We start from the raw sequence: 25,333 nt of genomic DNA, 5'->3' as shown, positions 1-25,333 counted from the left end.
AAAGCACAAAAATTATTAGTCAGCCATAATAAACAATGAAATCTTGCCATTTCCAGCAATGTGGATGGAAGTAGAGAGTTTTATGCTAAGCGAAATAAGTCAGTTCACAGAAAGACAAATACCATATGAATTTACTCATATATGGAATTTAAGAAACAAAACAAATGAGTAGAGGAAAAAAAGAGAGACGCAAACCAAGAAACAGACTCTTAATATAGAGAACAAACTGATGGTTACCAGAGAGGAGGTGGGTGGAAGGATGAATGAAATAAGTGATGGGGATTAAGGACTGTACTTTGGGGGGCACCTGCATGGTTCAGTTGGTTAAGCATCTGCCTTTGGCTCAGGTCATGATTCCAAAGTCCCAGGATGAAGCCCACATTGGGCTCTCTGCTTGGCAGGTAGTCTGCTTCTCCTTCTGCCCCTCCCCCTGCTCATGCTTTCTCTCTGAAAGAAGAAAGAAAGGAAAAAAAGAAAAGAAGAAAAGAAAAGAAAAGAAAAGAAAAGAGAAAAGAAAAGAAAAGAAAAGAAAAGAAAAGAAAAGAAAAGAAAAGAAAAGAAAAGAAAAGAAAGTCTTTTAAGAAAAAGGAGTACAGGGTTCCCTGGGTGGCTCAGTGGTTTAGCACCTGCCTTTGGCCCAGGGCACGATCCTGGGGTCCCAGGATTGGGTCCCGCATCAGGCTCCCTGTATGGAGCCTGCTTCTCCCTCTGCCTGTGTCTCTGCCTCTTTTCCTCTCTGTGTCTCTCATGAATAAATAAATAAAATCTTAAAAAAGAAAAAGAAAAAGGAGTACACCTTCGATGATGAGCACTGGGTGATGTATGGAAGTGTTGGGTGACTGTGTTGTACACCTGAAACTAGTACTACTCTGTATGTTAACTGGAATTTAAATAAAGACTTAAAAAAGAAAGTGAAAAATACAAAAATCAAAAACAAAAAAACATAAAAAAACAAAGTGAAAATGCAACCCACATGACAGAAGAAAATTTTGCTCATTATTTATCTAATAAAGGACTTGAATCCAGAATATATAAATAACTCTTACAACTCAATAATAAAAAGACAACGAATTTTCTTTAATGGACAAAAGATATAAATAGATACTCTCCAAAGAAGATATACAAATGGCCAATAAGCACATGAAAAGATGCACATCATTAGACATTAGGGAAATCCAAATCAAAACTGCAATGAGATACCTTTTCACACCCACTAGGATGGCTATCATCAGAAGCACATAAAAAAGTGTTGGCAAGGATGTGGCAGAACTGGAACCTTCATCCATTGATGGTGGGATTGTAAAGCAGTGTAGCTGCTTTAAAAAGTAATCTGGCAGTTCCTCAAAAAATTGAACATGGAGTTACCATATAACCCAGTTATCATATGATCCCTACCTAAGTATATGGTCAAGAGAAATAAAAAGATAAGCCCCCCCATACAATTTTGTACATAAATGTCCATCACAGCATTATTTCTAATATTCAAAAAATAGGGCAGCCCTGGTGGCGCAGCAGTTTAGTGCCGCCTGCAGACCAGGGTGTGATCCTGGAGACCCAGGATCGAGTCCCGCGTCCGGCTCCCCGCAGGGAGCCTGCTTCTCCCTCTGCCTGTGTCTCTGCCTCTCTCTCTGTGTGTGTCTCTCATGAATAAATAAATAAAATCTTTAAAAAAATAAAAATAAAATAAAATAAAAACAATCCAAATGTCCATCAATTGATGAAAGGATAAATAAAATGTGGTATATTTAGGAAATTGGAATATTATTTAGCAATAAAAAATGAAGTCCTCATACATGCTACAACATGGATGAATCTTCAAAATATTATGCGAAGAAGCCAATCACATGTGCTCGCTTCGGCAGCACATATACTAAGAAGCCAATCACAAAAGATTATGTTCCACTTATATGAAATGTCTAGGATAGCAATCAATAGAGACAGAAAGGAAATTAGTGGCCACCAAAGGCCAGGGGTGGTAAGAAAAGACAAGTGACTTTCATCCAAGAATACTCTACCCGGCAAAGTTATTATTCAGAATTGAAGAAGAGATCTCCAGGCAAGCAAGAGCTAAAGCAGTTCATCACCACTAGACCAGCCTTACAAGAAATGTTAAACGGATTTCTTTAAGCTGAAACAAAAGGGTGCTCATTACTAATAGGAAAACATATGAAAGTACAAATCTCACTGGTAAAGGTAAATACATAGTGAAATTTAGGATAATCTAGTGTTGAAAAAGTGGAGAGTTAATCACTTATAAAGCTAATGTGAAGGTTAAAAGACAAAAGTAGTAAAAATAATGACAATAACTTGTTAATGGTTACACAAGATAAAAAGATGTAAATTGTGACATCAAAAACATATTGCAGGGGAGTAAAACTGTAGGGCTTTAGAATGTGTTCAAATTTAAGTTACTTTCAACTTAAAACGGATTGTTATGAATCTAAGTTATTTTAAATAAGCTTCATTGTAACCACAAAATGAAAACCTATAGAAGATATATAAGAGAAACAGAAAGAAATCTAAGCATATCACTACAGAGAACCATCAAATCACAAAAGAAAAGAGCAAGAGAAGAAAATAATAGAGGAACTATAAATCAACCAGAAAACAATGAACAAAATGGCAATAATGTCTTTAAATATAGATTGACAAAATGCTCAAAAGACATAGGCTGGATGGAAAAAAGTCTATATGCTACCTACAAGAGACTCATTTCAGATGTGATGACACACAGACATAGAAAGTGAAGGGATGGAAAAAGATGTTCCATGCAAATGGGAACCAAAAGAAAGTTGGAGTAGCTATACTTTTATCACACAATAAGACTTTAAGACAAAGACTGTAATAAGAGACCAAAAAGGTCATGACATAATGATAAGGGTATCAATCCAACAAGAGGATATAACTTTTGTAATCCATTTATGCACCCAACATCAGAATAGCTAAATATATAAAGCAAATATTACCAGACCTGAAGTGAGAAAGAGACAGCAATACAATAATAGGGGCATTAATATCTCAGTTTCACTCATGGATAGATCGTCCAAACACTTTAGACCAGATGGACTCAACAGACATACAGAACATTCCATCCAAAAGCAACAGAATAAAGATTCTTCTCAAGTGCACACAGAACATTCTCCAGTATGTATCATATGTCAGGTTACAAAACAAGTTTTAATAAATTTATGAAAATTGAAATCATATCACACAACTTTCTAAACAGAATGGTATAAAACTAGAAATCAATTACCAGAAAAAATGGGAAAATTCACAAATAGATGCAGATTAAACATCATGCTACTGAACAACAAATGGGTCAAAGGAGAAATCAAAAGATACCTTGAGGCAAATACAAGTGGAAATACAACCTGCCAAAACTTATAGGCTGCAGCAAAAATTTTCTAAAATTGATTGTAGTAATGGATACACAATTCTTTGAACATAATAACCACTGAACTGCAGATTTTATATGTGAAAATTGGTTTGTGAATTATTTCTCAATAAGGCTATTATTTGGGGCACCTAGGTGGCTCAGTGGTTGAGTGTCCGCCTTCTGTAAAACTATAATTATTTCAAAATAAAAAGTTAAAAAGGCAAAAACAAAAAATCTTGATTATAGATACTTATTCTAGCTCTATTCATAATTGTCAAAAATTGGAAATAATCCAAACAGCCTTCAAAGGATTAAATAAATACACTTGTTAGTACATCCATACAATGGAATATTACTCAGCAGTAAAAATAAACCAACTATTTATACACTCAAAAACTTAGATGAATTTCAAAGCCATTAGGCTTAAGTTAAAAAACTAGTTTGGGACACCTGGCGACTCAGTGGTTGAGTGTCTGCCTTCAGCTCAGGTCATGATCCTGGGGTCCTGGGATCAAGTCCCACATCAGGCTCACCGTGGGGAGCCTACTTCTCCCTCTACCTATGTCTCTGGCTCTCTGTGTCTCTCATGAATGAATAAATACAATCTTTAAAAAAAACTAGTTTCAAAAGGTCATATACTAGTGCTCGCTTTGGCAGCACATATACTAAAAGGGCATATGCTGTACGATTCAATTTATGTAACATTCTCAAAATGACAAAATTGTCATAATAGAGAATAGATTATTGGTTGCGAAAAGTTAAGAGTGTGTAGGGGGAGAGGTTGAGGGAGAGGTGTAAGTGCCAAGAAATAACAAGAGGAAATTGTTATTGTGGGGGTGATGCAATCATTTTATATATAGATTATGGTAGTGGATACATGAATCTATGTGTGTTAAAACTCTATGGATAGATGTGTTTTTTAATTTTTTAAAAAAATTTATCAATTTATCTGGGGCACCACCAATTTATCTGGGGCTCAGTCAGTTAAGCATCTGCTTTCAGCTGGGGTCATGATCCCAGGGTCCTGGGATTGAACCCCGAGTCGGGCTCTCTACTCAGCAGGAAGCCTGCTTCTCCTTCTCCCTCTCCTGTCACTCCCCCTACTTGTGGTCTCTGTCTGTCAAATAAATGAATAATATCTTTTTAAAAATATTAAAGATTTTGCTTATTTATTTGAAAGAGAGAGTAAGTGAGTAAGAGAGAGAGCACGAGCTGGGAGGAGGGGTGGAGGGAAAGGGAGATGCTGACTCCCTGCTGAGCAGGGAGCCTGATGCGAGACTCGATTCCAGGATCTGGGACCATGACCTGAAGGCAGATGCTTAACCAACTGAGCCACGCAGGTGCCCTAGATGTGTTTTTCAAAAGCCTATTTTAAAATATAATAATTTTAAAAGAAAACAAATGATAAAAGAAAGGAATGAAGAGTAAATCTGTAGATTAAATGAGATGTTAAAATATCAAGTTTTCTAAAATGGACAATACTACAGTGTGTAAGGGGATGACATCAGCTAATGGCAGAGTAGGCAGCTCCAAACTCCCATCCCTCCACAGAAACACAGAAAAACAAGCAGAAACTGTCAGAACCAGTGTTGTCAGAACTCTGAAAAACAATCAAAGGTTTAGAAGCAACCAAGTGAACCCTGAATTTCTTTTTTTTTTTTTTTTAAAGAAAACTTAAAAATGGCAAGAAAGCTTTGTGGTGTTTTTACCTACCCTTGCCTCACCCCTGTGCAGCTCAGTGGTGGTCCTGAAAATGGTAGCCTACATTCCCAGTGTAGGACCCTGGTCCTTGGTTCCAGAGATGGTGGAGCAGACCTCACTCACAAATGATTCTGTGGATCTGTTCTAACTCATCTGGAGGATACCTGAAGGAGTGACACTATGTTCTAGTCTTTGTTTCCCCTAAATCAGAATTCATTCAGGGCAGAAAAGTGACGGTACTGCTCAAAAATATTCTAAGACAAACAGAATCCTGCAGCTGCCTGGGGTAAAGATTATCTTAAGCCATACCATCAATATATGACCTAAATCCTGGGAGGAAAAGCCAGGAAGAAAGTTCCTTTTGGAAATTAGAGCATTCAAAAGTGCCTGTGTATATTGGGGAATTTACAAAGCTACATGCATACCCAGGGCAATACATATACTTAGAAAAGACCTGAGAAGACCCTAGGCTTGCTCCCCTGACTGATATCTAGATTCAGTACAAATAGGAAGTGAAGGCTAAGGTAGAGGGTGTAAACAGCCCAGATACAAATTGAAGGAGTCCCCCAACACAGAGCTAATCTGCAAAGACTAGAAGACGTGGGGAGTTTTTTCTTTTGTTTTAGTTCTTGATATTCAAAGAAATGTCTTCAAAACTAGGTGAATACAAGCTAAAAAACCAAGACTTCCATGACAACAAATAACACATAATATAGTTTTTGCAAAAATGGTTTGGAAATATCATTAGACAAACAGATGAACATAGCCCTCAACAATAAAAAACAGAACTCTGGGGGAAGGGGAAATCTGGTTTCCAGAGTTATCACATTATATTTAAATGTCTAGTTTTCAATTTAAAAACCACAAGGCATACAAACAAACAGGAAAGTATAATTCATTCACAGAAAAAAAAAGTGAACTGATAGAAACCATCCCTGAGAAAACCCAGATATGAGACTCATTAGACAAAGATTTTAAATTAGCTATCTTTTTTTAAAAAAGATTGTATTTATTTTTTCATGAGAGACACAGAGAGAGAGGCAGAGACATAGGCAGAGGGAGAAGCAGGCTCCCTGCAGGGAACTCTATCTCAGGACCCCAGGATCACAACCTGAGCCAAAGCCACAGGCTCAACCACTGAGCTACCCAGGTGCCCCTTAAATTAACTATCTTAAATATGCTCAGAGAGAGAAAACAAATCATGGACAAAGAACTGAAGGACATCTGGAAAATGATATGTGAACAGAATGAGAATATTAATAAAAAGACAAATTCTAAATAGAACCGTAGAAATTCTACAGCTGAAAAGCACAATAACTAAAATAAAAATTTACTAGAAGGATTCAATAGCCAATTTGAGGAAGCAGGAGACAGAATCAATGAACTTGAAAACACAACCAGCAAAATTATGAAGTCTGAGGAGTAGAAAAAAGGAATGAAGAATGGTGAACAGAGCTTAAGAGATCTGTGGGACACCATCAACTGGACCAACATACACATTATAGAAGTCCCAGAAGGAGAAGAGAGAGAAAGAATTTGAGGGAATAGTGGCTTAAATTTCCCAAATTTGATGAAAAGACACAAATCTACACATTCAAGAATCCCAATGAGCTCCAAATATGATACTCAAAAAGATCCACATGAGAGGGCAACCTGGGTGGCTCAGCAGTTTAGTGCTGCCTTCAGCCTAGGGCATGATCCTGGAGACCTGGGATCGAGTCCCACATCAGGCTCCCTGAATGAAGCCTGCTTCTCCCTCTGCCTGTGTCTCTACCTCTCTCTCTCTCTCTCTCTCTCTCTCTCTCTCATGAATAAATAAATAAAATCTTTAAAAAAATAAAGATTTCTTAAAAAAAAAAAAAGATCCACACTGAGACATAATGAGTCCCATAATGTGTCAAACTGTTGAAATCCAAAGGCAAAGAGAGAATCTTAAAAGCAGCAAGAAAGCAGTGACACACACATACAAAGGATCCTCAATAAGATTATTAGCTAATTTATCACTGGAGATATTGCAGAGCAGAAGTCAGTGAAATGATATATTTAAAGTGCTGAAAGAGGGGCACCTGGATGACTTAGTCAATTAAGTATCTGGTCATGATCTCAGGGTGGTGAGATCAAGCCCTGTGTTGGACTCCATGGAATGGAGCCTGGTTGGGATTCTTTCTCTTACTCTCCCTCTGCCCCCTTCACCTCCTACCTCCATGCTTGCTTGCTCTCTAAAAAAAAATAATAATAATTAATAAAGTGCTGAAAGAAAAAAACCGTTAACCAAGAATTCTGTAACTGACATAGCTGTCCTTCAAAATTGGAATAATTAAGACATTCCCAGATAGGGCACCTAGGTGGCTCAGTGGCTGAGCATCTGCCTTTGGGTCAGGTCATGGTCCCAGGGGCCTAAGATCGAGTCCCACATTGGGTTCCCCACAGGGATCCTACTTCTCCCTCTGCCTATGTCTCTGCCTCTCTCTCTCTATGTCTCTCATGAATAAATAAACACAATCTTTAAAAAAAAGATAAATGCATAAAAATAATTTTAAATTTAGGGGCATCTGAGTGGCTCCATCAGTTAAGTATCTATCTTCAGCTCAGGTCATGATATCAAGTCCCTCATCAGTCTCCTTGCTCAATGGGGAGTCTGCTTCTCCCTCTCCTTCTGCCTGCTGCTCCCCCTGCTTATTCTGGGAGCACAATAAAATAAATAAAATCTTAAAAATAATAACAATTTTAAATTTGTATTATTGGGCACATAATATATAAAATTTAAGTTGTAACAACAAAGCTGGGTGGAGTTGCAAAGGAGCAGAATGATTGGATGCTATTGAAGCTAAGTTGGTTATCAATTTAACAAGTTTTTTAAACTTTATTTATTTATTCATGAGAGACACAGAGAAAGAGGCAGAGACATAGAGGGAGAAGCAGGTTCCTCACAGGGAGCCCGATGCGAGACTCAATCTCTGGACCTGGGATCATGCCCTGAGCCGAAGGCAGACGCTCAACCACTAAGCCACCCAGGCATCCTGGTCATCAATTTAAACTAGATTGTCAGGGGTGCCTGGATGGCTGAGTCAGTTAAGTGTCTTGGTTTCAGCTCAGGTCATAATCTCAGGGTCCTGGGATGGGCCTAAATTGGGTTCCAGGCTCCGCAAGGAGTCTGCTTGTGGATTCTCTCCTTCTTCCTCTGCCCCCGCCCCTGCTCACGCCCTCTCTATATCTTTCTCTAAAAATAAATAAATAAATCTTTATTAAACTTGACTGTCATAAATTTAGGGTGTTCCTGGAAACCACTAAAAAAAATCTCAAAAAAATAAACTATTGTGTCTAGGGATACACACTTAGGTGACAGAAACCATAAAGAAACACAAGGATGTGACTCCTAAAAGTCATGATAGTGGTTACTTTTTTGTTCTATTTAGGCTTTCAACTGATTGGGTGAGGTCTACATATTAAGGAACACAATTTGCTTTACTCATTTAAATGTTAATCTCATCCAAAAACACTGTCTCAGATACACCCAGAATAATGTTTGGCCAAATGTCTGGGCACTCCATGGCCCAGTCAAGTTGATACATAAAATAACTTATCACAGTATATGTATTTCAAATGTATGAAACAACTTCACTAAAGGAAGTAGGATAAGTACTGACCCAAGTAACTTTGTTAGTTGGTGGAATAAGTGGAATCTGTAACAGCAAAAGCAAAAGGAAGTGCACACAGCACTATAGTCTAGCTGATCAAGTTGTTCCCCATGGATATGAGTTAATGATTCTAATACTGCTATATATGTATACTGGAATTGAACAATCAAGTAAATAGATCATGTATGATAGAAGCTGGGGAGGGAGAAGGCTGGAGTGATCTACATGGTGATGGGTTAGAGTTGAAAACATCAGTATGATCTCACATTTAGTTCAATTTACATAAACACTATCACATAAATATTTATAGGTATATACACAAGTTAGTATACATTTCCTTGCTCTGTCATCTGAGAGGGCCTAGAAGCAATGACACTTCAGTAGCAATGAGCACATCTACTACCCAGATCTGGATTTCTAAGACCATTCTCTAATGAAAGGATCCAGGACTCCTTGAAGAGTCCTGATTCTATGTGTAGGGCAAGGAATACAGAGGAGCCTGAAAGCATCTTATAGTGCCAGAAAGTAAAGAAGTGCTCAAAAAGAAAGAAAGAAACAAATAAACAAAAACACAATGATGGAGGTGTGTCAGAAGGATATGGGAGTGTATTGAAAGAATTCCCAGTGCCAAAATTGGAACAATTTGAGCAAAAAAAAAGTAGTATTGGATTATAATTCAAAGTATAAAATAATACCCATGAGTCCATACTGCATTAATAAATGACTTAATAAACAAATAGGTGAAAATAGACAAACTTCCCATACAGAAGAATCCCAAATAATTTATGCAGATACTCCACTTTCAAGGAAGTAGATTATAGCTCCCCATTCCCTAAGTGTGGGCTGCACATAGTGACTTTCTTCCAAAGAATCAAGTATAGAAAGGGAAGAATAGAGTTACTTCACAGTGTAGAGACTGGACAAACACCACCTCAGCTAGGTGATCAAAGTCAACATCATCAACAATTAGCATGTTGACAGCATGGGCTCATGATATGATGTGATGAGAAAGGCCTTTGCCTGTGTGGTTTTCCTCCCAAGAATTCATAACTCTAGTTTACTCATGAGAAAAATATCAGACGAACACCAAGTGAAGAGCATTCAACAAAAAACCTGACCAATACTCCTGTTTTGGTCATCAAAAACAAAATCTGAACAACTATCACAGCCAAGAGGAGCCTAAGACTTAACAACTAAATGTACTGTGGTATTCTAGATGGGATCTTGAAATAGAAAAAGGACATTAAAGAATATTGGTTCACTAATTGTAAAAAAAAGTACACCATACTAGCACAAGATGCTCAGACTAGGGGAAACTGGGTGTAGAGTATTTGAGAAATCTCTGTAGTATCTTTGTGATTTTTCTGCTTAACTAAAACCATCCAAAAAAAAAATAAAACCATCCTTAAAAAATGAAGTTTATTTTTAAAAAGTTCACTAAAAAAAGATTAAGTAAAATACAGTTTGGCCAGAAGAGAGAGAGAGACCCAGAGCAGAGGCAGTTTCTTTGGTACCTGAGATCCCCATTCAAACCACCTGTGAGAATCTTAACCTTCTGTACAGGCTCTGAAGCTAGAACACTTGGGTTTGAATTCTGGCTTCATCATTTCCTAGCTGGGTAACCCTGGAAAATTACTTAACCTCTCTGTGAACCTCCTCTCCAAAAAGTAGGAATGACAGCCCTTGCTTTCTGTCAATGTTGTAACAGGGATTAAATTAGTTAATATGTATAATGTGCTTAAATGAGTGCTGGTACATACTAAGTTCTATATAAATAAATATATACTTTGTATAAAACAATTAGTACTTTGTATAACATATATAAATACTTTGTAAACTAAAAAAAAACTATGATGACTAAAATTTAATAATTAGTTGTAATGATACAAGGTAGGAAGATGTGGGTTTGGTTGCTATGAACCAGGCAGTAGTTGCCATAAATATGGCAGAACCTTGAAGCCATTGTTAGGCCACTACCATACCCTTCACAAGTAGGCAACTGATCTGTACTAATCTGGCAAGAAGGCTAGAAAGCTCAATACACCTTCCTATTACTCTACACATCTTATGTCTTTCATCCAAAAAGAACCAACTTCCAATCAGATAAATGATTAACCACCTCAAGGTAAGCAAAATATATCATTATCTCCATTTTATAGAAAAGAGATCTGAAGGTCTAATTTAGGTGATTTCATACCAGGATACCTATGAGAGACACTGGATACGAAAGAAGGGACCAGTAACCCCTAGTCAAATTGTTTTCCTCCTCAGTTAACCTATTTATCCATCTTTAGAGTGAGTTCTTGAGGAAAAACTTGTGTGATGTCAGTTTGATTCTTCTTGGTGGCACTAACAAATACAGAGAGCCTGATATCAAGCTAGGAAGCTCTGCCAATTATCAGGAAATGGACATGAAGCTGTTACTGGCCTCATCTCAAAGGGAGATGGCTATCATAAAACCCAGACAATTGGGCTCTGGTGTTTCAGGCTCCAGGTCTTATCAGCTTCAGGAGCAAAGCAGGAATAAGGCTGGATTTGATCACTGTCCATATGTAAGTTTTCCCTTTCATTGAGCAAAAGTCATAGCCATTCTCCAGGAGGTCCTCATGGAGAGCCAAATGATTTTCCTAGGGAATAAACTGAACTCTAAGTAATGCTATGAACTGTCTCTATTTGATAAGCTGGACATGCACTGTGTTCATTAGGTAGCTAGGCAAAGTCCATCTGAAGTATCAGCTGCAGTACTTTGCTAACCCAATCAGAACTTCCCCCAGCTCCAGGCTCCAATAGAATTAGTCATTAGGAAAATGTAAATTAAAACCACAATTAGATACCACTTCCCAACCACTAGGACAGCTATAAACAAAAAGACAACAAGTGTTGGTGAGGATGCGGAGAAATTGGAAGAACCCTCCCGTACTGCTGGTAGGAGTGTAAAATGTTGTAGCCACTATGGAAAACAATCTGGCACTTCCTCAAAAGGTTAAACATAGTTATCATGTGACCCAGCAATTACACTCCTAGGTATATATCCAAGAAAACTGAAAACACATGTCTAGAAACTTGGATGCAAATGTTTATAACAGCATTATTCATATGAACCAAAAAGTAGAAACAATCGAAGTGTCCATCAACTGATGAATGGATAAACAAATGTTGGTATATCCACACAACGGAATATTATCCAACCAGAAAAAGGAACAAAATACAAATATATGCTCCAACATGGATAAACCTTGAAGTGATTGTCTAAATTGCCCTTTTTACTTAGGTGATCACTTCCAAACACAGCCACACTTTGAAATCACCCAGGGAGCTTATGCAGCTCCCTACAGTCTTTGAGAGTGGGGCACCTGGATTGATGTTTGAACTCTATTAGACTGGGTGATCTCTAAGGTCCCTTACAGCTCTAGAAATTGTATGAAAATCTAAGCCATTGGGTCACCAATTCTCACATTTTTGAAGCAGAAGCAATGAGAACCAAGCCTAATGGACAGCTGTTACTTACAATAGGTCCCCCAATAGGTTCTTCTTGAAATCTAATCTGGTTCTTCTCCAAGGCATTGCTGCACACCCCACTCACACCCAGGAGTGAATGAAGATATTCCTATGATGGGATGAGCTATGGCTGAAGGGACAGGCCACACCTGATGTTATGCCCATGGTGGGTTGCTTTAATAAGAAATCCCCCTACTTTGCAGGTACCTTCCAGTGGGGTTAAGAATAACCAGTCTTTCCATCTGTAATATTTATAGACAAGATTGGATACAATGAAGTTATGGACTTCTGACTTCAGACCTTGTTTATCACCACCTGTGTAGTCCTAAGGTGACTTAGGTTCAGTGTTAACAATGGGGCTGAGTTTTCATGTATCTGTTTCCCCTAATATTAAAGAACCAAGCTGAAAAATGTTCCAGCTGCTGACTTCCAGCTGGTCTCGGGTAAAGACAACTGAAGAGACACGAAGGTAATATTGCAGTTATTTCCCTAGACCTATTCCACCATTTCCTCTGATGTATCCACCCAAAGTCCTTGAAAGGAGGAATCTTCATGATCTACATTGTGAGGGAAAGTGATTAAGCAATATCTGCCAAGATTGGAGGCGAGGTTGGGAGAGGAGGGCCAATTCTCCAAGGCAAGTAAATGAGGGGAAAAAATGCATTCTTGCAGGCTTTAGGAGGGGGTTCCCATACCGCTTTCTACCACCTTGGCTATGCTTTTTATGGTATATGCATTGGGACTACTGCATGCAGAGCCTCAACATGAACAAAGAGTAGAATTCTTTATCCTCAGAACTAGCAGTGCTTTTTAAGGCTTCAGCTCATTTTTCTTTTCTATTTCCAGGAATGTGACCATCATCATCATTGGATTGGACAACTCAGGCAAAACAGTTCTTGTGGAGGCTTTCCAAAGATGTAAGGGATTATTAAGAACATTAGGGCTAGGTCTCCTATGGGCCCCAGGGACCAATGAAATAATCATTCCTTCCTAGCCTACTTCATGGCCCGCAGGTTCCCTCTTTTGAGGATAAACATTTCCTAACACACACACACACACACACACACACACACACACACACACACCTCTCCTTGGGCATTAGCAGCCTGTTTATGTAATGGTTGTCACCTCTCCCTTTACAAGTTATCCCAATTGAAGGTCCTCTCATAGTGTCAGTATGAATAAGCTCAAACTATGTAAAGTACTGCAGTCAATTATAAAGGATAGCATGTTTGAACAGTGTCTGGTTTCAGAACTCAAAGTGGAATTTGGTCTAGATAAGAGAGACAAGTATGGGATAATGAAGAAGTTTAATAACATGAAACTCTTTGTGACAGTTAATATAGAGGGTTGGAGCTTGAGAAATGTTGTCAGTTCAGAGACATGCAAGCCTAATACCAGATCTCCAGTTTAATACCTTGACATTTCAAGTCACGCAGAATCTCAGGGAGCTACTATTCTAGTTGTGAAAACCCATTTGACTGCTGGCCAGCCAATCGGGGAGCCCAGCATACGATGCCATTGACATTTATAAAATAAAAGAAGGGGTATGATAATGTGGCTGAGCTTTACATAACCTAGGGCCTCAGAAAAGTACAGGAAGCGTGGTCCATGTCAGCTTCCACCATGGCATACTGTGGTCAGGGCCAAAAAGTGCAGAAGGTGATGGTTCGCCCATCAACCTCATCTTCAGATACTTGCAAAATAGATCTCGGACTCAGGTGTGGCTTTATGAGCAAGTAAACATGCGGATAGAGGGCTGTGTCATTGGTTTTGATGAGTACATGAACCTTGAATTAGATGATACCGAAGAGATTCATTCTAAAACAAAGTCAAAAAAACAACTGGGTCGAATCATGCTAAAAGGAGATAATATTACCCTGCTCCAAAGTGTCTCCAACTAGAAGTGAGAAGTTCTTGAGAAGGCTATGTGGTTTGTTTTTTTAGATGTCCTTTGTTTGGGAATATAGTTCTAAAACCCTTGTTTGTATTGTTTTGATTACTTTTATGTTATTACCAGAGGACAATAAATGCTGGGGGATTGCTTTTATTTAGAAAAAAGAAAAGAAAAGAAAAGTACAGGAAAGGGCTAACCTGACTCCTAGGCTAGTTGTTTACCTGAAACCTGTATCAATTTCCTTGAACTACAGTGACTGCCTGCTGGCTGATCTTGGGATCTCTAGTTGTCCACCCCCCGCCCCACACACCCCATCCTGTATTCAATCCACACAGTTGTCTGAAGGATCTAATCCAAAAATCTGATCATGGAGCTTCCCTGCTCAACACCAAAGGCTCCTCATTATCATCAAAACAAAATTTAAATTCCTTAGCAGCATACAAGGTCCTCTACAATTTGGTCCTTGACTTCGCCTCCAGCTTCCTTTGCCCATGCTCTCTGCATATGCCCCCTGATTAAAGCCAAAACTAATTATTTGCCATTTCTCTGTGATCATACATTCTGGTTCACATGCCCACACTCTGTACATGCTATCTCACTGCCTAGCATTTCATCCACTTCATTACCTAATTGCTTAATCAAACGCCCTGAGACACAAGCCTAAGCTTGACCCCAGCTCTACCCGGGCCACCCCTAATGCCCAGAACCTCCTTCGTCAGCTCCCACTCAATTCTCTGCCTCCCTCTACCTTGCACTTATCACAACATCACTGTACAATAGCAAGTCCATCCCCTAGACTGTGAGCCCCTTGAGAAGTAATAGATCTTTTCAGCTCTGTATCTTTAGTCTCTGTACTTCTAGTACCCTCAGGCAGGTACTCAATAAATATTTGTGGGATGAAGGTTCTTCCCCATTCTCCTCTGACAACATACTACCGTTTTACAAGTGCTCCATCCCCTGTCCTTTCCCTTTATAGGCAGCAAACTTGACTCCCTGCCTCTCTCAGTTCTCTGATAGGCAGAAACGGTAAAAAGGTAAGGAGGAGCAGGAAAAATCAAGGAGCTGAGATAAATCACAAGATTACTGATAAAAGTGAGGATAATTATTAGAGCCCCAACTCAGCCCCTCCCCTAGATTCTCATCCACTCTGGTGGGGCCTGGGAATCTAGCTTTTAAAAACTCCCCAGGTGTTTCTGATGGCCAGCCAGCTTTGGGAAGCATTCATTTGCAATTAGCCATGTGCTATTCTGTCTGTGAGAACAATGCCTGCTTTTCATTCTAATTCCTAGAGGAAAGAACCTGTACTCTATTTAATGTGTTACTGTATAACTTGCCTTGTGCTTGGTGACTAACTTGGAGCTGATCCATAAACCAATAGGTTTATAATTGTGACTTTATTCAAAGAATAGTTTTTGGTTTTTTTAGCTTTTCACTTTTATTATTTTTATTTTTTAATAATAAATTTATTTTTTATTGGTGTTCAATTTGCCAACATACAGAATAACACCCAGTGCTCATCCCGCCAAGTGCCCCGCTCAGTGCCCATCACCCATTCACCACCCCCCTCCTCCCCTTCCACCACCCCTAGTTCGTTTCCCAAAGTTAGGAGTCTTTATGTTCTGTCTCCCTTTCTGATATTTCCTACCCATTTCTTCTCCCTTCCCTTCTATTCCCTTTCACTATTATTTATATTCCCCAAATGAATGAGAACATATAATGTTTGTCCTTCTCTGATTGACTCATTTCACTCAGCATAATACCCTCCAGTTCCATCCACGTTGAAGCAAATGGTGGGTATTTGTCGTTTCTAATGGCTGAGTAATATTCCAGTTTTTAATGGTCAAGAAGCAAAGTGCCACTGATATCACATTCTTTTTTTAAAAAAATTAATTTATTTACTTAGAGAGAGAGAGAGAGAGAGAGAGAGAGAGAGATCATGAGCAGGGGGAAGGGCAGAGGGAGAATCTGACTCCCTGCTGAGCAGGCAGTCTGATGTGGGACTTGATCCCAAGACCCTGGGATCATGACCTGAGCCGAAGGCAATTACTTATCTGACTTAGCTACCCAGGCACCCTTGATGTCACTTTCTAAAGAATGTCTCAGGCCATCTTTATCCATGCAGGACAACCAGAATCAATCTAGTAGGTTGCTCTGTACCCAAAATGCAATAGCTTGCCTCCCCTGCTCTTGCAAATGTTTATGATTACCAAGAACAGATAATAGCCTAGGAAGGAAATTCCAATCTACAAGTTATAACTTGTGTGAACATTTGAAGATGCCAACTATAAAATATTTTGGGACATTTAAAATAAACCATTATTATCAATGACACCATTCACTCTGTTTTGTCTGGCATGGTCACATGGGGGCAAGAAACCCAAGCATGAACACAAGCAGGGCATTTAGAGCAGTGCTTCTCAAATCTGGCTATACATTTCAGTTACCTGGAGAGCTTTAAAAAAATGCTTAAGTCCCACCCCAGATGTATGGCATCAAACCTTCAAAGAATGAGGCCTAGCATCATAGGTTTTAAATGCTCCACAATGATCCAGGAGCATCATGAATACTGAGAGCCAAAACTCAGAATCAGCTGAGGAGATTTCATGCCTACTAACGCAGGTGCCTGGAGGTTCAGATACTATGGTCTGGGTGCCCCACAGATTCAAAATCTTAACAAGTGCACCAGATGATGCTGAGACACAATAGGCTTGAGTTTCACTGCTCTCTAAGGCAATGGTCTCAAGCTTTAAAGTGCAGGAAAATTAACTGGGGATTTTCTTAATTATAGGGGTTTGTTAAACATATGAATGCTTGGGTCCCAAACTTAGAGGTTCTTATTCACTTGGTATAAAGTAGAACTTAACAATCACCTCCTTGTACCTCTGAAGCAGAGAGTCCCCAGACTGTGCTTTATGAAACACTCTGCTAGGGATAGAGAGATAAATTGGACTCAGTACCTGTCCTCAGGGAGTTTATAAATTAATAGCAGAAATAAAAGAAATGTAAATAATCAGGAAACAACTTCTCATGGCTTCTATGGTTCACCAACATTAGATTGCACTATTGAAAGAACTGCTAAGGTTTCAAGTAGAAAGAACAAAAAAACTAGGGAAAATGTTTTGCTCTGACAGGGAAAAGATGATATAAAGCTTGCCTGGATGCAGGAAACAAGATTTAAAAATTACCTTTAGAGTTTCAACCTATTCACTCACTATTTTTAAGTCGTCTAATAGACATAGCAAATATCATACCAAAGTTGTGACTGAAAACTATGCAATCTGAAAACTATAATTAAGATCACTGAGTAACATGAAAACACAAGTTATAAGATCACATTAGAGTGTAATAAGATACACACATATGCATATATACACACACATACATACATGTAAAGCTTTCAAGTTTCTTACTAACTTCTCAGCTAAATGACTCATTCTGGCAATCCCATGGAAAATGTCATAGGTAGATCTAAGACTATATATAAATAAGAAGCTACTGATTCTGGTGTTAAAACTCCCAGGTATGAGTGTAGAGAATCTATAAAATCATTTTACTCCTTATATGAGGAGAGACCCAGGCCAGGACTATTAGTTCAAAAGACTAAAATGTGTGTAAGACTGTCATTTTGGGGATCCCTGGGTGGCGCAGCAGTTTAGCACCTGCCTTTGGCCTAGGATGCGATCCTGGAGACCCGGGATCGAATCCCACGTCAGGCTCCCGGTGCATGGAGCCTGCTTCTCCCTCTGCCTATGTCTCTGCGCCCCCCCCTCTCTGTGTGTGTGTGACTATCATAAATAAATAAAAATTAAAAAAAAAACTGTCATTTTGAACTGCATTTCTATGGGAGCTGAAAGAGGTATGGAATGCCCTATGGGATTCTATGCTCTGGCCATAGCCTTGAAACAGTAAATATATCTGAGTTTCTAATGGTTTCTTGGAGATATGAGGAAGAGGACTTCATATTTTCGTCTACAATAATATGTACCACAAACATTTTTTGAACACCTACTATATGTAAGGTAATGCAGAGCCCCTCCCTGACAACTTATATTTTAGTTGGAAAGACAGGACACGCACAAAATGAGGTTAAGAACCAGTTCAATAACCATGTGCTCAAAAAGAGAGAAATGAGAACCGGACAGGTCAGACAGGCTTCCTAAAGAAACTGCTATTTGAGCTGGGCCTTGAAGAATGGGTGGGAGAGAAGGGCCTCTTGTTCATTCATTCATTCATTCATTCATTCATCAGAATTCATTCAACAAATATTCATCTGTTGTGCCAGCTATGTACCACTTTCTGTGCTCAGCATCATGAATATTATGGTGAATAAAACTGAAAGGGTTCCTGTCCTGTTGTAGTTTCTAGTTCAGATAACAAAATCATAGATTTCATAGCACTTATATGTGCTGTGAGTGGTAAGCTTTCTAGTGGAAACAAGTTCTAAATTGATCTATTTTTTAAAAGCCAAAAGTTTCCACCAAAGAGTGGTGGAAGAGTGTCCTAAGCAGTGGGAATAGCATCTTGTGAAGGCCTAGGGCAAGACAGAGCATGGCATTCTTGTGGAGTGGGAGGACCATGAGCCAAGGAGCAGAGGGAGGAAGAAACTGGGTGTGTACCAGAAGCACTGTAGACACCAGTCAGGTCTGGCAGGTTAGAAGGCAAAGGCATCAGTATTCTATCCTGGGAGCAGTGGGCACTCACTGAAGGTTACTGAGCCAGGAAAAGGTAGCATGACAAAGTGCTGGTTTAGGAAGATGAATCTGTGACTATGAGCATGATGGCAAGATGCCTCATTTGGTATCCTCAGGGCAAGCTCTGGTCAAGCCTTGAAATGTTAAACAAATTGTTTAACAAATTCTTACATCTAACTATTGTTTAATCTAAAGTTATTGTTTAACAAATTCTTTTTCTTTTTAAAAGATTTTATTTATTTATTCATTCATGAAAGACAGAGAGAGAGAGAGAGAGAGAGAGGCAGAGACACAGGCAGAGAGAGAAGCAGGCTCCATGCAGGGAGCCCAATGAGGGACTCCATCCCAGGTCTCCAGGATCAGGCCCTGGGGCCGAAGGCAGGCGCTAAACTGCTGAGCCACCCCGGGATCCTCTGTTTAACAAATTATGATGTCTAACTCTATTTCTCTGCTTTGTGGTTGCTTCTCCTTTCTTCTCTGTGTAGTACTTCCCAGTAGGATGGACAATTGTATGAAATCTGAATTGACTAAACTCCTGCTGGATGAGTATGAAGTTTCCATCTATGACCTGAACGGAGACATGAAGGGCTGAAAAATCTGGCCAAACTACTAGGCGCAGGCACACGGACTTATTTTTGTCCTGGATTCCAGTGACTTAGGATGCATGCAGGAAGTGAAGATCATCTTGACACATCTACTTCTGATACAAGGGTGGTGGGGAAACCTATCCTATTGTCAGACTCTGCTTTTGTGCCCAATTTCCCCTTCCCATGTACCCTGAGAAGTAGGCAGAGGAAGGGTGGTCCCTTTGTCACACCCTGCTTGACCTCCTCTTCCCTTCAGCTCAGTGAGGGAAAGGGGGCCAGTCCTCTGGGGGAAGTTTTCAAAAGCCACTTTCTACCACATACTGTCATGGGAGAATATGTTACCTAACTGTAGGAAGGTAATTCTGGGAGCACCTGGGTGGCTCAGTGGTTGAGCGTCTGCCTTTGGGGTCCTGGGATCAAGTCCCGTATCAAGGTCCCCACAGGGAGCCTTCTTCTCCCTCTGCCTATGACACTGCCTCTCTCTCCGTGTCTCGCATGAATACATACATACATACATACATATATAAGAAAGGTATTTCTGAAGGCAAGCATCAAAGGGAAATGGAGAGTAATATCTGGATCTTTAACCCCCTTCCCTCAACTCTTCCTGAAAACTGCCTTCCTGAATTTCCTTCTTTTCTGCCTTCAGTCTCTGATCCTGAAAAAGTGGCAGAAAACAACCCCTATTTTGTATAATTGATGTTAATGGACTCCTCCTTTGGCCAACTACCCCAGAGTTATGTAACTAGCATTCATTCCAGGGTAATAGTTCTGGTGATAGTTCTGGAGGCCCATCAACCCTCACCCTTCCCCCACTCCCTTTTTGCTTTTTTTCATTCTTCATTAGTACATCCAACTCGTGCATGAACAGAGAGGTTCAGAGAATGTGTAAAACCTTCAAATCTGTTCATATCCTGGTTAGCAATTCTTTCTTTTTTTAAAAAAGATAGTTTATTTATTTATTTAACAGAGAGAGAGAGAGAGAGCACAAGCAGGGGGAGCAGAAGGAGAAGCAGACTTGCCACTGAGCAGGAAGCCCAACACACAGGGCTTGGACTGGGATCAGGTCCTGGGATCAGGACCCAAGACTGAAGGCAGATGCTTAACCAACTGAGCCACCCAGGCTTAGCTAAACCCTTGGTTAGCAATTCTAATTCAGGTTTGGTGGCATAGTGTAGAGGAAATGAGAAACAAGGCCTTGGGATTATCTTGAATTCAATTTATCTGTGCTCTTCTTTCCTCCACTGAGAGTTAGCCAGAAGAATCTCTGCCTCATCCCATTGCTTATGTTTTTAAAGCTAGTTCCTGGATATGTAGTAGTTGTACTAGAATTGGTTCTTCTCCTCTTTCCCTTCTTTGCTTACCCTTGGTCTCTATTTCTGTTACACTCTTCCTCTTCTCTTCCCTCCCTCTCTCCAATGCCTTGCTCTAGCCTGGCAAACAAACAAGAAGGACGCCCTCCTACCTTGTGATACTATTGAGTATCTACTCCTAAAAAGGCTAGTGAATGAGAACAAGTCCCTGTGCCAAGTGGTAAGTATCAACCCCCCTTCCTTCCCTGCCTCACCCTCACCCTCTCGAGCTCAGCTGATGCATCCCTTGGCCTATTCCATAATCAGCCCCATCTGCTGAGTCTCAGGCAAAGCCTCTCCCCCATGGCAATATCTACAGTGATGATTTCTGACTCAACACTGACAATAAATAAAACATTTTTATAACACTTTCACATCTTCTTTCTTATTAGGCCTTCAAAATAGCTCTGTACAGTTAGAAGTCTCATATCTTCATTTTATGGATAAGAAAGCTATGGCTCAGAGACTATGGGTGACTTGCCCAAGGTCACACATCCAGGACATTACACCACAATCACTTTATTAAAGGACCTTAACTTCTGTCTTTCATGTACCTTCTCAGGAATGAGTGCTGAGTGTCTCCTAGGAAGTCTTAGAGCCTCTCTGGGCATAGCAGAGTTTAAGTGTACCTCTGCTCTTGGCTGAGAATAATTGGGACTTTGGGACTCAGGGGTCCCAGACCCTTGGGTTAGAAGCTATTCTTCTGGGCAGCCCGGGTGGCTCAGTGGCTTAGCGCTGCCTTCGGTCCAGGGTGTGATCCTGGAGACCCGGGATCAAGTCCCATGTCGGGCTCCCTGCATGGAGCCTGCTTCTCCCTCTGCCCGTGTCTCTGCCTCTCTCTCTCTCTCTCTCTTATGAATAAATAGGTAAAATCTTTAAAAAAAAAGAAGCTATTTTTGTCCTTTTTGTCATAGGAACCCTGTTCAGCCATCAAAAACCTCCAAAGAAGGAACCATCAAAAAAAAAAAAAAAAAAAGAAGGAACCATCAGCCCATAATTGAAGGGCTGCGCTGGCTATTAGCCGCCATTGAGGATAAATATGAAGAGCTGTGTATTTGCCAACAGCCACTCACCTCAAGCATTCCAACCTCCAAGGGCACCAGAGGCTCTGGGGAAAGATGCTCATCAGACAGGTACTGAGCTGCCTCTGTTAGGTGTGCTGATAAGAAGAGATGCAGGAGTCAATCTTCAGCATATGCAGGGAGGTCTGGGTGGCATATCAATTTTGCGCAGTGCTGAGCAAGTGTCTCAAGATCAGTTGGTCCAAATGAGGCTAAGGCGATGACCACGAACATTCCAACATTGTTAACTATACTCTCCCCTCAGCACAACTTGAGTGGCCCTGTTAGTGAGGTGAATTGTATAAAGGCAAAGCCAACCTATCAGTATTAGAGCTTCTCCAAAACAGGGCTTCTGTTGCCTGGTTTGCCACACAGAGGAGAAAAGGAACATGAGCCCCTTAAGAAGCTTACTGAAAACATTCCGTGGCCAAAAGTCTTAAAGCTACCCTACATTCTCTGCTTACAGTTCTCTGATCCTCCTAATAATAAGGAAAGATGAACGAAAACACAAATATGGAAAAGAAGAAGAAATAGGAAAAAAAAGAAAACAGGAGTTAAGATTTTGAGGAATAAAAGACCTAAATGTCCTCTTGCTCTGTTGTCCTTTTCAATGTCCAAAAGCATATGGCAGGGATGGGGTAATAGCTACATTCAATTAAAGAATCTCAAGTGTGTCTATTTTCACTATTGCTGCTTCTTTCCTCTCTTCCTCAGCTTTGCTACCAGGATGGGAATGTCCAAAGAAAAAAGACAGCACCAAAAAAAAAAAGAAAAAAAAAGAAAAAAAAAAAAAAAAGACAGCACCTAGGACAATGCTAAATGGAAGCTAGGCCCCTAAAGCCAATTCTACAGGTAAGTGGCTCTTTAAATGTTACTGTCCCCAGGGACCAATCCCTGCCTGAACTGTCAAAGCACCAACTGACTTTTTGTTTTTCCCCTCCATCTTCTTGCTGTCCAGAAAGAAGGTTTAAGAATAAGGCCTAGGGGATCCCTGGGTGGCTCAACAGTTTAGTGCCTGCCTTTGGCCCAGGGCGCAATACTGGAGTCCCGGGATCATAAATAAATAAATCTTAAAAAAAAAATAAGGCCTAAAAAGAATATATCAGTAACATTTGCTTTAGATGAACCTATGGAGGAAGGTGAATGTTCTGGGGGAAACAGAACTCAGAACACTACTGAGCTTTGCTATGATCAAAGTGATGACTCGCAGCCCCCAGCTCCAAACACCGATGATGATTATCTTTTTTTATGTATAAATTTATTTTTTATTGGTGTTCAATTTGCCAACATATAGCATAACCCCCAGTGTTCATCCCAGATCTTTTTGAAGGTAATGCTGGACCAGTGATTAGTCAGAAAAGATACACAGCCCTTCTCTCACAATTTATAAAAGGGTATTCCTATTGTAAGTCTGAAACTCTTTTCTCATGCTATGGTTGGTGGTTAGAAGCAGCGGATGAAGTACAGGGAGAGTGCTTGGGGACTACCATCTGGTAGCCCAGTATGATGCCCCAGCACTCCGGCACTGGCTGACACAAAATCTTTGTTAGCACGGCTATCAGATTATCTTAAAGGTTATGATTTCCAGTGGTGGAAGTACAACCTTCTAATTGGTACAACCTTCATGGTGAGTAGTTTGGGTGTCTGTCTCCCTCTCTCAATGTGTGTGTGGGGGGGTGGGGGGGTGTGGGTATGTGAATGAAGAACTTTAAAAATGTGGAAACCCAATATTGTATACAACAGCTAAAAGTTGGAAAAAAGCTGAAGGACTAATAACGGGGTATGGCGAAATAAATTATGGTGCATTCATACAACAGAATACTATGCAGACATGAAAAGAGATAATGCTGACTTACATTTACTGATGTGGAAAGTTTTTCACGGCCTGATCTTTTGTGAGAAAAAAATGGTAGATAAGAGTCTAGCATGTTCAGCGTGATGCATATACATGCACAGAATAATCCAAAGAGAAATCACCAAAACATCAGCAGTGGTTTTTCTCTAAAGGTGAGATACTATGTGATTTCGAGAAGTAAAAGGCCTAGGTGACTTTCTTTGGATTTTTGTTTTTTTTTGGAAATTCTTAGTTTTTACATTAAGCATATACAATCTCTCCCAATGCAATAAAGGCATTAAAAGAAAAAAAAAGCAAGACCTTGAAGTCCCATTGTTTTTTTTTTTTAAATTTTTTTTTAATTTTTATTTATTTATGATAGTCACAGAGAGAGAGAGAGAGAGAGGTGCAGAGACACTGGCAGAGGGAGAAGCAGGCTCCATGCACCGGGAGCCCGACGTGGGATTCGATCCTGGGTCTCCAGGATCGCGCCCTGGGCCAAAGGCAGGCGCCAAACCGCTGCGCCACCCAGGGATCCCTTGAAGTCCCATTGTTAATGGCCACTCCTCAACATTCCTTGGAACCCCCCAACTGTCAATATTACATGACCTCTGCTCTCCAAGGGATCTAGCCCTTCAGGCTGCCCCAGACATTTGGGTTGTTATACCTATACAGAGGGGCCCAGAATTGGCCAGGGTCATGGAGGAGGAGGAGAGAGGCACTGCTCTGTGGATAAGGGGTAAGGATGAGAGCTGAATGGAAGAAATCTGGTAGAAGAGCAGAGGAAGTGTTTTTCTAGATGCCAGAAACTACCCCTAAATCTCTGTCCAGAATTGAAATCCATTTTTCATTTCTATAACCTCAGAATCGAGGGCAAAAAAAACCAAAAAAACAAAAAACGGAGACCTGGGACACAGAGATGTTACTGGAAAACCCTTGCGAAGAAGCCTTTGGATCCTGTGGTCAGTATTACTTAAAGAGGAGAGGAAAGAGAGCAAGACTGAGAGAAAGCACGAGGCCAAGGCAGAGGGCAGGTGCCTGGAGGGGTGCAGTCTACACCCCCTTGGGTGTAGGGACCAACATCTGGGAAGGACAGGAAACCCGGTGCTTAGCTTCACTTGCAGTGACTGGCTGTTTTCTTTCTCTTATTAGACTTTTAACAACAGAGTACTAAAGAGAAACATGGAGGGAAGTCCAAAAAAAAAAAAAAAAACCACTCATATCCCTCCCTCAGTAAATGGGTTCATCTTTAGGACCATCAGGACTTCTCAGTGTTTTACTTCTATTTGCTAACACCTCTAAAGTCCCCCTACAAGTCCACCTACTCTAACATCACAATCCTAAGGACTCCCATTGTCCCTATACATCTACATTCTAGCCGTCAAATGAAGCTTATACTTGTCGAGGGGCTCAAGAAAAGTTAGGTGGCATCCATTTGAGAAGAAAGATGACCTTGGCAAAGAAGACTAGAGATGTTAAGTATCTGCACCCAGCTGCTTCTCATGAAGCCTATGAACAACATGGGCGTTGGGTGACCAACTGAAATCGAGCCTTAGAAGTAGAGGGTCAGTTTAGAGTTAGGTTTTCCCCCACCCCAAGGTTCTTCAGTGTAAGGGGATTGGCAGAAATAAATAGAACTTTTCGGCTGAGAATTATGCCCTAATGAATCATTTTCAGTCACGCCTCCGGGGGAAAAAA

At 40.2% G+C, this 25,333-nt stretch overlaps 1 protein-coding gene, 1 long non-coding RNA gene and 1 pseudogene across 3 annotated transcripts in view; 2 read left to right on the top strand and 1 right to left on the bottom strand.

The window, feature by feature from the left end:
- LOC144307517 (uncharacterized) overlaps window positions 1-25,333 on the bottom strand; it is a 115,955-nt gene that overhangs the window by 16,028 nt on the left and 74,594 nt on the right. The gene's annotated exons all lie outside the window — the stretch shown is intronic.
- Window positions 12,624-25,178, top strand: ARL13A (ARF like GTPase 13A). The gene is given in 10 exon segments (XM_077888570.1): window positions 12,624-12,682; window positions 13,060-13,130; window positions 19,287-19,496; window positions 19,499-19,585; window positions 20,821-20,921; window positions 21,655-21,682; window positions 21,714-21,873; window positions 22,516-22,554; window positions 22,599-22,653; window positions 25,014-25,178. Coding segments are annotated over 10 exon segments (975 nt in total).
- On the top strand, window positions 13,840-14,117 carry LOC144308494 (small nuclear ribonucleoprotein E pseudogene; annotated as a pseudogene).

Source organism: Canis aureus, chromosome X, assembly GCF_053574225.1.
Source record: "Canis aureus isolate CA01 chromosome X, VMU_Caureus_v.1.0, whole genome shotgun sequence".
Taxonomy (NCBI): Eukaryota; Metazoa; Chordata; class Mammalia; order Carnivora; family Canidae; genus Canis; species Canis aureus.
The sequence above is the reverse complement of the archived record's forward strand: the minus strand, read 5'-3'. Positions and strand labels throughout refer to the sequence as shown.